Source organism: Pan paniscus, chromosome 4 (assembly GCF_029289425.2).
Source record: "Pan paniscus chromosome 4, NHGRI_mPanPan1-v2.0_pri, whole genome shotgun sequence".
Taxonomy (NCBI): domain Eukaryota; kingdom Metazoa; phylum Chordata; class Mammalia; order Primates; family Hominidae; genus Pan; species Pan paniscus.
The window spans coordinates 168,216,050-168,229,506 of NC_073253.2; the positions used below are offsets into that span (position 1 = coordinate 168,216,050).

The following is a 13,457-nucleotide window of genomic DNA, read 5'->3' on the forward strand; positions in this document are numbered from 1 at the left end:
TTTACCAATATAAGAAGTGACACTGCTTCTGGACTGAATTAGATCAAGGATAGGACAGTGGTTCTCAAACTTTAGAGAGGACCACAATCACCTGGAGGGCGTATTAAAAAACATTGCTGGTACCCACTCCTAGAGGTTCTGTTTTGATTCTGCATTTTAAACAAATTTTTAGGTTGTTGCTGATGTAGTACTGCTGATCCTTGGATCATACTTTGAGACCCACTGATCTTGGACAGGAAAATGAAGCGAGTATAACTGTTTAGTTCCTCCTGGTTAAAGTCTTCATGGAGAAGGGAAAAAACACTAACATTTAAGTCTGTACCCTGTCAAAATCCTGTGCCAGATGATTTGTAGTCATTGTTTTACTTAACCCTTGAAACCACTCTGCAAAGCAGTCCTCAGGCCCATTTTCCCTCAAACGTACACCTGTTAAAAACTTGCTGGAATAATTCTTTCTTCAATGACAGCTTATACTTATAACTGAAAGAATAATGTTGGCATATACCATTACAAATGTGATTTTATTTAATGTAGAGGATATGTTAAGTTCCATTGCTGACTATTATGTATTCATTACTCTTCTGTTGACTTATGAGAGAGATAAAATGTAGATTAATTTAGCAGTAATGATTATACAATAGATGGAATTAAATTTTGAGATATGTTTTCTCATAAAGAACATAAAATGAATGAGAGCTTGACTTTAAAAATCAATATATTACATCTTTCAGATCACAGAAAAAATAAGCCTATGTTAATTTTGTGTTTTTTTTTTTTTAATGTTGCCAATTGGTTATTGACCAGCTCTATTTTAGAAAAATATAAGAGGAGGAATGGTAAATTTCAGAATAGTAAGTATTAAGATATGACCAAATCCTTGATAACTCAACCATAAGACTTATTCATTTAAAGTACAGTATTCTCTGCTAATATTATTTTTCAAAAGTCAACTTTTTTTTTGAAACATCAACTTGTTTTTCCTGGAATTCAGTGAAGTTACTTTGTGTTGTTTGACAGACAGCATCGCACAGAATTATTTTTTAAAAAAGCAGTGATCCAAGCAATTGAATTGGAAGCACTCTGGGGAAACCTGCTGTTTATTGTGAAAATCATCTTCGATCTTGGAATTGAAAGTAAAGCTGGAAAGGAATTTACAAACGAGAAAAAAAAGAAGTTTGGAATCGGATTCACAGGATCTGGGCTTGGAAATGCCTCAGGTAAATCATACAGAGTAGGTGCAAAGTTTTTTATTTTCCCACTACAGAAAGTCAATACCTTTGACTCTTAAATGAATCTTAACACAACTTTGCATACTACCTTTTTGTGATATCTCATTTCTGATCTCAGCTAGTTTTGAGTACATATTCTTCCTTCCATTGGCTTCTATTTCTTACTTTGCTATCACTTGAAGTTTAATGAGTTCTACATAGGTAGTATGATAAATAGGTAGAAGGTGGACAGATCTGCTGGCTTTATGGGGCAAAACCAACTCCCCTGAAAATTAGTCTGCCACAGCAATCCCATTTCTATCTCCTCACTCTTCCTATTTCCCAATTCTTACCTTTCATTTATGCTAGCTGAATTTAGAAGTAATTAAGAGGAAATAGTGAGAAACTTCAGGCTGCCTCCCCCAACCCCTCTCATCTCTCTTTCTCATAGACACACACACATACCTGTGTGTGCACATGTAAATATCTCCCCACAAAATATATCTAAGAATGATTGTATCTGTTTATATTATGGCAGCTACTCTGAATTGATCAGTTTTGGTTTAAGGCAATCAGTGAGACAATCAGTGAAGCCCTGTTAGTCCCCATTCTGCTTATCTAAACTCCTCCTTTTCTTCTCCAGTGTTTAGCTCTTGCCCCTCCCCTGTTTGTTTCAGTGCTGGGGAGAAACCTAGAAGTAATGAGTGGGCAGGGACTCTTGGGTGGCTTTTTGTGTTGCCATACTGAGCTATCCCTTGAGCACAGGGAATCAACAATTTGCTGGGATTGTCTGGTGACTCGGAGACAGGCAGAAGAGGTAAAGAAAGGGGACTTGGTAGTAGATATTGAAAAGACCAGCGGCCGGCTAGGCACAGTGGCTCACACCTGTAATCCCAGCACTTTGGGAGGCCGAGACAGGCGGATCACAGGTCAGGAGATCAAGACCAGCCTGGCGAACATTGTGAAACCCTGTCTTTACTAAAAATACAAAAACTAGCTGAGTGTGGTGGCACACGCCTGTAATCCCAGCCACTTTGGAGGCTGAGACAGGAGAATTGCTTGAACCTGGGAGTGCAAAGATCATGCCATTGCACTCCAGCCTGGGGACAGAGCAAGCTCTGTCTCAAAAAACAAAAAAGAACAGCTGCCTACCGCCACCCCAACCTCTGTGACAGATGGACTGCATATACCCTTTTAGAGTGGTTGCCCATTCAAGGTTTAGTTTTTTTTTTTTTTTTTTTGAGCTGGAGTCTCGCTCTGTTGCCCAGGCTGGAGTGCAGTGGTGCAATCTTGGCTCACTGCAAGCTCCACCTCCCGGGTTCACGCCATTCTCCTGCCTCAGCCTCCCAAGTAGCTGGGACTACAGGCGCCTGCCACCACGCCTGGCTAATTTTTTGTATTTTTAGTGGAGACGGGGTTTCACCGTGTCAGCCAGGATGGTCCCGATCTCCTGACCTCGTGATCCGCCCGCCTTGGCCTCCCAAAGTGCTGGGATTACAGGCGTGAGCCACTGTGCCTGGCTGAGGTTTAGTTTTATATTTATTGAGTACTTGAATTTGGGGCTTAAATTTTAAACTTATTTTCTCAAGCTAACTTTTTCTAGGAAGAAAGGTTCTGCAGGCCTGGAAAAGTAGGGGGAAGATAAGAGAAAGAAAAAAAAATAAGATGGGATGTACCAGTGAAGAAAAATACGATGAGAGGGTCTATGAAAAGTCCAGTTTGTGAAAGAAAGTATATGAAAAGAATAAGCAAATAGATTAATACCATTTAAAAACATTTCTGCAGAAACTTGCAAAAAAAGAGAGAAAATACTAAAAAAGAGAAATTTTTGGCCAGTTGGCAGTGGCTCATATCTGTAATCCCAGAACTTTGGGAGGCCAAGGTGGGCGGATCACTTGAGGTCAGGAGTTTGAAACCAGCCTGACCAACATGGTGAAACCCCGTCTCTACTAAAAATACAAAAATTAGGCCAGGCGTGGTGGTGCGTACCTGTAGTCCCAGCTACTCGGAAGGCTGAGGCAGGAGAATCGCATGAACCCTTGGGGGGGAGGTTGCAGTGAGCCAAGATCACGCCACTGCACTCCAGCCTGAGCGACAGAGCGAGACTCTGTCTCAAAAAAAAAAAAAAAAAAAAAAACCAGGTGCGGTGGCTTGCACCTGTAATCCCAGCACTTTGGGAGGCTGAGACAGGCTGATCACTTGAGGTCAGGAGTTAGACCAGCCTGGCCAACATATAGTGAAACCCCATCTCTACTAAAAAATATAAAAATTAGCTGGACGTGGTGGTGCCTGACTGTAGTCCCAGCTACTTGGGAAGCTGAGGCAGGAGAATCGCTTGAACACTGGAGGTGGAGGTTGCAGTGAGCTGAGATCATGCCAACAGAGCGAGACTCTGTCTCTCCAAAAAAAAAAAATAATAAATAAATAAAAGAAATTTTTTATTCTTTCTCATTCTCTTTCTTCATCTCAGTTAGATTTCAAATTGAGGCCTTTCTATTATTTGACCCACTTTAGGAGGGTGAGCCCAGACTTGACTCTGGCGGGATTTGTATAGATGTTAAAATGTAAAAAGAAGATAGAGAAAAAACAAGAAGGAGAATTAATGCTGGGTCCCAAGTCTTTTTTTTCCCCTTTACTTATTATGGAATGGACTGTGCCCTTTTCAGGAATCAGGATTAAGGCTACAGAGTTCATGCCCAAGTTACTGGTCTTATCAAGGAGATTTCTGGGTATTTAGTTGATTCTGTTTCCATTACCTTCCTGCAGGCATTGGTTGTACTAGACAGTGATGCCCAAATTGTCTTCCAGCTTGCTTTGGAAAATAAGACATGGGACTCACTTAGCAGCACAGAGTGAGAGTGATTTGCTGTATCTGCAGACCCTAGGAAAAGACAGGGAATTCTCTACTGATAGTTAAAATAGTGTTGTTAGACAAGGATTTGAAGAAATGTTATATAGCTAAGTGAAAGTACTCGATAGGTGCTGTATGGTGACTGGTGGCTAAATAAGCTTTGCTTTCTAGAAGATATTAATTGCTGCTCTATATTTTTTCAATTTTTTTTGACAGGGAAAACATTTTTTTAAATTACAAACTCAATTTATTTGGTGTATTTCAAAGGTGCAATACTTCTCTTCATGTATCACTGAAAGAAGTTAGAAATTAACTTCCCAAAAAATCAGCAAATGGCAGACAGATGTCTGTGAAAGTCACAGTCACATATAGTGTGGCCTAGAAAACAGAGGGGCAAGACAGGCTTCACCCACTTTCATGAGTTTCATCAAATACTGGATCTACTCAAGGGTGGAAAGAAAAGGCAACTTTCAAAAAGGAGTATGTTATTAAATGAGGCATTTACTATACTCCTTCCTGAGAGCACCAGATGGGGAACATGTTTTCTAAACTAGATCTAGGAAGTGGATCTATCCTCCTCCCCTTAAGGGCTATCTACTGGTTAATGAATTAAAAAAACAAGACTGAAAAACAAACCGCACACTCCCCTCAAAAAAAGAGGAGGAAAAACAACAACAACAACAACACACCAAGATGTCCCAGATTACTCTCCAGGGTGGAACCAGGGAACAGCTTCAACAATTCCAATTAGTTTGTTACAGAGTCATCCATAAGCATGCCTTGCTTTTAAACAAATAATAATAAAGTTTTAAAACAACAAAACAAAAACTGGTACTAATCACTTTTCTGACGATACACAATTACTCAAAATTAACTAGTACTGGGAGGGGGAAGGAGGGACCATACCTATGGGCCTTGTCCCACACAAGTGCATGTGGGTAGGTACGCGGCATTTGTCATTATTGCAAACATGATTTTTTTTCATTTTTATTTTTATTTATGTATTTTTGAGACAGAGTCTCGCTCAGTCGCCCAGGCTGGAGTGCAGTGGCACGATCTCGGCTCACTGCAAGCTCCACCTCCCGGGTTCATGCCGTTCTCTTGCCTCAGTCTCCGGAGTAGCTAGGACTGCAGGTGCCCGCCACCACACCCGGCTAATTTTGTCTTTGTATTTTTAGTAGAGACGGGGTTTCACTGTGTTAGCCAGGATGGTCTCAATCTCCTGACCTCGTGATCCACCTGCCTTGGCTTCCCAAAGTGCTGGGATTACAGGTGTGAGCCACTGCGCCTGGCCTATTTTTTATTTTTTGAGATGGAGTTTCGCTCTTGTTGCCCAGACTGGAGTGCAATGGCACAATTTCGGCTCACTGCAGCCTCCACCTCCTGGGTTCAAGCGATTCTCCTGCCTCAGCCTCCTGAATATCTGGGATTACAGGTACGTACCACCACACCTGACTAATTTTCGTATTTTTAGTAGAGACAGGGTTTTGCCATATTGGCCAGCCTGGTCTCGAACTCCTGACCTCAGGTGATCTGCCTGCCTTGGCTTCCCAAAATGCTGGGATTACAGGCTTGAGCCACTGCACCCAGCCTGAATTTTAATTTTTAATCTTTAGTTTGATTTAAACACTGCTTTTAGTATGATGTCAACACCAGCTATGCAGAAAGGGCTCTGGAGAGATGTTCATAGCAGCACACACCTGCGGCTCTTCTTCGATCCTGGAGGCTCCAGGGCAGCCAATATTGTATCGTCAAATACATTCTTTTTTTTTTTTTTTCCTTTTTGGAGACGGAGTTTCGCTCTTGTTGCCCAGGCTGGAGTGCAATGGCGAGATCTCAGCTTACTGCAACCTTCGCCTCCCAGGTTCAAGCGATTCTCCTACCTCAGCCTCCTGAGTAGCTGGGATTACAGGTGCCTGCCAGCACGCCCGGCTAATTTTTGTGTTTTTAGTAGAGACAGGGTTTCACCATTTTGGCCAGGCTGGTCTTGAACTCCTGACCTCAGGTGACCTGCCCACCTGAGCCTCCCAAAGTGCTGGGATTACAAGCGTGAGCCACCGCACCCGGCCATCAGATACATTCTTTAGGCCTTTCTGTGTGAGTGTAGAACACTCCACATACCTGATGGCCTTCAGGTCATAGGTCAGCTTTTTAGCAGTCTCCAGAGTGATAGGCTTCTGTTTGTTCTTGGCAAGTTTCTCAATAGTAGAGGGGTCATCTCTGAGATCAGTTTGGGTCCCAACAAGCAAGAAAGGAGTCTTTGGGACAGTTATCTCAGGCACCCACTTTTTTTCACATTTTCAAATGAAGATGGAGAGACCACTGAAAAACAGACTAGAAATACATCTGTTTGTGGATAACTCAGCGGTCATAATCTGTCATAATCCTTTGCCCTGCAGTATCAAAAATCCAAGAGTGTATGGTTCTCTACCAATCATAACTGTGACTGCATAGTTGTCAAAAACAGTACGTTATTCCGATGGAAATTTGTTTGTCGTGTAGGATATCAGGAGACATGTTTTGCCAACAGCACCATCACCCACAACACACTTAATTGTCTGCATTGCTGAAATAGTTTTGTATCCACTTTAAATATTTCAAATCTGATGTTGACCTCAGCTTCTCCACTGGGGCATTGGCAGCACTCTATTTTTTCTATTTTTAGGTATTTTCCTAATTTAAGTCTACAGTTCAGTGTTAGCCAAAGCTCTTAAATATACTATACAGTAGAAAAAAAGTATAGAAATGTTTTCTGAAAAGAATAAGTTACTTAGTGGGGGTGGGTTGGGGCTCATATGTGATAAATTGGTCTCAAAGTAGTCTTTAACTTTCTAAAATAAAAATCACTCTGTTGTAGCCTAGTGTAAGCGGAATGGATCCGCCTTTCGGGGATGCCTTTCGAAGCCACACCTTTTCGGAACAAACTCTGATGAGCACAGATCTCTTAGCAAACAGTTCGGATCCAGATTTCATGTATGAACTGGTAAGCAACATTTTCTTGGTTTTGGTCTTGATTGATTTGGGGTAAAAGTTTGTGGGAGAGTTTTTTATTTATAAATGCCTGAAAAAAAGAGATGTGCTTGGGCCAAGGTTGATTCTTATGATTATACCTAGGATAATTTTATTTATTTATTTTTATTTTTATTTTTTTGAGACGGAGTCTCACTCTGTTTCTCAGGCTGTAGTGCAGTGGTGTGATCTTGGCTCACTGCAATCTCCACCTCCCAGGTTCAAATGATTCTTCTGCCTCAGCCTCCCAAGTAGCTAGGATTACAGGTGTGTGTCACCACATCCGACTAATTTTGTTTTTTTTTTTTTGAGACAGAGTCTGGCTCTGTTGCCCAGGCTGGAGTGCAGTGGTGCGATCTCGGCTCACTGCAACCTCCATCTCCTGGGTTTAAGCTATTCTTCTAACTCAGCCTCCCAAGTAGCTGGGATTACAGCCACCTGGCACCATGCCCAGCTAATTTTTGCATTAGCTGGTCTCGAACTCCTGACCTCAGGCTATCCACCTGCCTCGACCTCCCAAAGTCCTGGGATTATAGGCATGAGTCACTGCGCCCAGCCTAATTTTTGTATTTTTAGTGAAGACGGGGTTTCACCATGTCAGCCAGACAGGTCTTGAGCTCCTGACCTCAGGTGATCCGCCCGCCTCGGCTTCCCAAAATGCTGGGATTACAGGCATGAGCCATCGCACCTGGCCTACATCTAGTAATTTTAAAAGTATGCAGCTGTTGGCTGGGCATGGTGGCTCACGCCTGTAATCCCAGCACTTCGGGAGGCCAAGGCGGGCGGATCATGAGGTCAGGAGATTGAGACCATCCTGGCCAACATGGTGAAATTCTGTCTCTGCTAAAAATACAAAAATTAGCTGGGCATGGTAGTGCGCACCTGTAGTCCTAGCTACTCGGGAGGCTGAGGCAGGAGAATTGCTTGAACCAGGGAGTCAGAGGCTGTGGTGAGCCAAGATCGCCCCATAGCATTCCAGTCTGGCAGACTGGAGTCTCAAAAAGAAAAAGGATCCTTCTGGGTATGGTGGCTCATGCCTGTAATCCCAGCACTTTGAGAGGCCGAGGCGGGTGGATCACCTGCCTGAATTTTAATTTTTAATCTTTAGTTTGATTTAAACATTGCTTTTATTTATTTATTTATCTATTTATTTGGGACGGAGTCTCGCTCTGTAGCCCAGGCTGGAGTGCAGTGGCACAATCTCGGCTCACTGCAACCTCCGCCTCCCAGGCTCAAGCGATTCTCCTGCCTCAGCCTCCCGAGTAGCTGGGATTACAGGCATGCACCACCACACCTGGCTAATTTTTTGTATTTTTAGTAGAGATGGGGTTTCACCATATTGGTCAGGCTGGTCTCGAACTCCTGACCTCGTGATCCACCCACCTCGGAGTGCTGGGATTACAGATGTGAGCCACCGCGCCCGGCCTTAAACATTGCTTTTAGTATGATGCCGACAGCAGCTGTGCAGAAAGGGCTCTGGAGAGATGGTCATAGCCACACACACCTGCAGCTCTTCTTCCATTCTGGAGGCTCCAGGGCAGCCAATATTGCTTCATCAAATACATTCTTTTTTTTTTTTTTTTTTTTTTTGAGACGGAGTTTCGCTCCTGTTGCCCAGGCTGGAGTGCAATGGTGCAATCTAAAATTAGCTGGGTGTGGTAGTGGGTGCCTGTAATCCCAGCTACTCAGGAGGCTGAGGCAGGAGAATTGCTTGAACCTGGGAGACGGAGGTTGCAGTGAGCGGAGATTGCACCACTGCACTCCAGCCTGGGCAACAAGAGCAAGACCCCGTCTCAAAAAAAAAAATAAAATAAATGCATCAAAAATGGTAAAAGATTATCTAAATATCTTCAAATCTAGTTTTTAATAAAGATAATGGGCTTTTCAGCTGGAAAACATTGAGCAAGGCATATGAATGACATAAAGAATGTGGCACAAAAATAGCAATTCCAAACAGGATCTGCATATACTTAATCATTTATTCTTAAGGTAAATAGACACTTAAAATTCAGAAGAAAAACATTTTAAGAACAGTTTTAATTACATAAAATTGAAATAACACAAAAATATATAAAAACTGGAAAACTGAGTGCTCAAATGCATAAATCTACTAAAAATTATTGTCTACTTAATATAGGTTGGTTTTATGGTATGTGAAATTATACTTCAGTAAAGCTGTTAAAACATACACAGACAGGCCGGGCGCAGTGGTCATGCCTGTAATCCCAGCACTTTGGGAGGCTGAGGCAGGTGGATCACAAGGTCAGGAGTTCAAGACCAGCCTGGCCAAGATGGTGAAACCTCATCTCTACTAAAAATACAAAAAAATTAGCTGGGCATGGTGGCACGTGCCTGTAATCTCAGCAATTCAGGAGGCTGAGGCAGAGAATTTCTTAAATCCGGAGGAGGAGGTTGCAGTGAGCCAAGATCGCGCCACTGCACTCCAGTCTGGGTGACAGAGTGAGACTCCATCTCAAAAAAAAAAAAAAAAAAAAAACCCATACACAGACAACACACACACACACACACACACACACCAAAAATTAAAGAAAAAAAATAACTCTGGAAGACTCAAAACTTCCTCATTTTCTTTCTGTGCCTCCACCTTCTAAACCTTTTACCAAAACGTAACTAACAGGTTCTTTTCCATGCATATGTAAACATATGTATATAGTTTTTTTGTATATACTTTTTAATTGGATAATATAGATAACAGTTTTCTGTAACTTGCTCTTTTAAAAATAAAAATATGGTGGGCAGTCTTTCATATTTGTACATTAGAGCTATGCTGCATTCATTTCAATGGCTGCAGAGTCTTAACTGATATTTGAAATTGACATCTCCAGTGGCACATGCCTGTAATCCCAGCAATTTGGGAGGGCAAGGTGGGCAGATCACTTGAGGTCAGGAGTTTGAGACCAGCCTGGTCAACATGGTGAAACCCTGTCTCTACTTAAAAAAAAAAAAAAAAAAAAAAAAAAATCATCTCTAAAATTCGTGAGGAGTATTTTACTCTGCCTGCCCAAGTGTTGTTATAAGGTCTTGCAAAAGATCTTACCATTCTGTGGTTGAATTCCAACTCTCTTTGGATTGCTCTTTGCCTCTATATTTAAGTTCCCACTAAAAAGATATCTTCTTCTGTAATGAGGGTGTCTTTATTATTTTCATTGTTAATATTTTAAATTCTTCTCTCTCACTTATCACATTGTTTGCTTTTTAGTTGAAGTGTCTCCCCCTGCCCCCACCCTACCACCACTAAGGAGATCCCAAAATCCTTCTAAGATAAGGAAATGTAAACTTTTTTCAGGCAGAATGTTTATGGTAAACTCAAGAGCCCTTGATATTTGGATCATACCTGAGCCTCTCAAGGGACACACTTTCTGTCTTTTTTAAATTTAATTTTTAATTGTTTTTTGTTTTATTTTCATTCTACTTTTTCTTGCCTAAGGAAATGATGACATTATATGAAATGATAAAGCGTCATGTCAGTAGCCTTTATGTTAAAACAGACCAAAAGTCAAGTATTGATTTATCAGTTTGACATATGGAGGTGAATATTTCCTTCTGAAATATGATGTGCAATTTCTTTTTTAAAACCTTTCTCAGGATAGAGAGATGAACTACCAACAGAATCCTAGAGACAACTTTCTTTCTTTGGAGGACTGCAAAGACATTGAAAATCTGGAGTCTTTCACAGATGTCCTGGATAATGAGGGTGCTTTAACCTCAAACTGGGAACAGTGGGATACATACTGTGAAGACCTAACGAAATATACCAAACTAACCAGCTGTGACATCTGGGGAACAAAAGAAGTGGATTACTTGGGTCTTGATGACTTTTCTAGTCCTTACCAAGATGAAGAGGTTATAAGTAAAACTCCAACTTTAGCTCAACTTAATAGTGAGGACTCACAGTCTGTTTCTGATTCCCTTTATTACCCCGATTCACTTTTCAGTGTCAAACAAAATCCCTTACCCTCTTCATTCCCTGGTAAAAAGATCACAAGCAGAGCAGCTGCTCCTGTGTGTTCTTCTAAGACTCTGCAGGCTGAGGTCCCTTTGTCAGACTGTGTCCAAAAAGCAAGTAAACCCACTTCAAGCACACAAATCATGGTGAAGACCAACATGTATCATAATGAAAAGGTGAACTTTCATGTTGAATGTAAAGACTATGTAAAAAAGGCAAAGGTAAAGATCAACCCAGTGCAACAGAGCCGGCCCTTGTTGAGCCAGATTCACACAGATGCAGCAAAGGAGAACACCTGCTACTGTGGTGCAGTGGCAAAGAGACAAGAGAAAAAAGGGATGGAGCCTCTTCAAGGTCATGCCACTCCCGCTTTGCCTTTTAAAGAAACCCAGGAACTATTACTAAGTCCCCTGCCCCAGGAAGGTCCTGGGTCACTTGCAGCAGGAGAGAGCAGCAGTCTTACTGCCAGTACATCAGTCTCAGATTCATCCCAGAAAAAAGAAGAGCACAATTATTCTCTTTTTGTCTCCGACAACTTGGGTGAACAGCCAACTAAATGCAGTCCTGAAGAAGATGAGGAGGACGAGGAGGATGTTGATGATGAGGACCATGATGAAGGATTCGGCAGTGAGCATGAACTGTCTGAAAATGAGGAGGAGGAAGAAGAGGAAGAGGATTATGAAGATGACAAGGATGATGATATTAGTGATACTTTCTCCGAACCAGGTATTATAATGCTTGCAAGCTTACCACACTGACCTTTGTATTACTATTTTGAAATAGAAAGGTTTTTGTTTCTGTTTTGTTTGGATAATTTCTTTATTTTAGTTTGGGAATTAAATGACTTAAACCTTGGCTTGGATATGTAATTGGTTTTTCTATTCAAATAGCTCTAAAATGATCACTTTTGCTCACATAGGGATTCATAAGCTGATTCCTTGAGGGCTTATTTTTTATTATTTTATTTCTTATTTTTAAAATTAAAATAGAGATGAGAGCTTGCCACTGTGCCCAGCTGAGGACTTATTCTTAATGTATCTTACGTTAAGTGACCTGTTTTGTCACTCTCTTGAGCATTTATGCAAAGACACCAATAATTTATTGGTTTAAAAAATATTCCTGTTTAGGGCCAGGCGCAGTGGCTCACGCTAGTAGTCCCAGCACTTTGGGAGGCCGAGGTGGGCGGATCACCTGAGGTCAGGAGTTAAAGACCAGCCCGGCCAACACAGCGAAACCCTGTCTCTACTAAAAATACAAAAATCAGATGTGGTGGCACGCATCTGTAATCCCAGCTACTCCGGAGGTTGAGGCGGGAGAATCACTTGAACCCAGGAGGCTGAGGTTGCGGTGAGCTGACATCGCACCATTGCACTCCAGCCTGGGCAACAGGAGTGAAAGTCTGTCTCAATAACAACAAAAAATAATAAATAAAAATATTACTGTTTATGCATGTGTCTCTCTATTATAGTTGAGATAAGTTAGGAGTATATAGAATGTTGAACCAAGTGATGATGGTTTATATTACTCATTCCAATACCCAACAAAGTCTATTTATGAATAATGTAAAAGCATTTTCTTTGTGTCTGCTAACATTTTAATTTACATCGTATTTTCCTATTTAAGAAAAATACATGCTGTAATTTGGTGAGCATGAAGGAGACTGCTTTATTTATATACAGCGCATATAAATAAAAGGAACAAAGAAAATGAAATCTCTGGGGGAACTGGTTCACTTTAGCATTTACATGCTTGGGCTTTTGGCGCTGTTGGCTTGTGCAGTTTATTTATAAAAATAGTATTGCCAAGTGGCACGTGGTTGAAAATGCACAAAGAAGTAAAGATCTTCAAATTTAAACTAAAGTTATTTTCTTCAAAAATATTGTTGGTACTAACTCTGCATGAAAACTAAGTTATTATTTAAAAAAAAACTATCAAAGAGAACCCTTTTGTTATAATGATGATTGCTGGAATTTCAGGCAGTATAAACATAGATATTTAATTTTCTGAAAGGCGTTTAAAGCATAATACCTATATTGTAACTAGTGAAACATTATTATTACTAAAAGAATTTTTCCTTTGGTGAAATCTTTCTATTACACAAATGCTTTGATTTATGCATTTGACACAAACATTTTTTGATTTGGGTGGAGTTTCAGGTAAGTAAAAGGTACTTGAATATGGAAGAAAAGGGATTGTGCCTTCTTCATTGGTTTACTGTACAACTCTATATAGTCTAGGTAGAATAATGTCTTTTTACAATACAGGAAAATTTTTCTCTTGGCAAGTGAATAAAATCTGCTTTGAGATATTTCAAGGAGACTTGACTTTGTAGGTAGGGGTAATTTATATAACTCCCTGCACTTGGAAGATCATAGTGCTCTTCATAAGTGGTCCTTAAAGTCTTGACAGATCGGTCCTGTTG

General features: G+C 41.0%; 1 protein-coding gene and 1 pseudogene across 6 annotated transcripts in view; one reads left to right on the forward strand and one right to left on the reverse strand.

Moving 5' to 3' along the window:
* Positions 1-13,457, forward strand: part of CREBRF (CREB3 regulatory factor) — an 80,853-nt gene that overhangs the window by 21,086 nt on the left and 46,310 nt on the right. For 4 of the 6 annotated variants that reach the window (XM_024928755.3, XM_055112875.1, XM_055112876.1 and 1 more), the window contains 3 exons: positions 1,018-1,217; positions 6,917-7,042; positions 10,675-11,761. In XM_024928755.3, coding sequence (XP_024784523.2) covers positions 1,209-1,217; positions 6,917-7,042; positions 10,675-11,761 — 1,222 coding nt within the window. In that variant the 5' untranslated portion in view covers positions 1,018-1,208. Of the gene's footprint in view, positions 1-1,017; positions 1,232-6,916; positions 7,043-10,674; positions 11,762-13,457 lie in introns of all 6 variants that reach the window. The other 2 variants (XM_008966604.3, XM_034960973.2) reach the window with 2 other exon arrangements.
* Positions 1,239-6,851, reverse strand: LOC100981631 (cell division control protein 42 homolog; annotated as a pseudogene).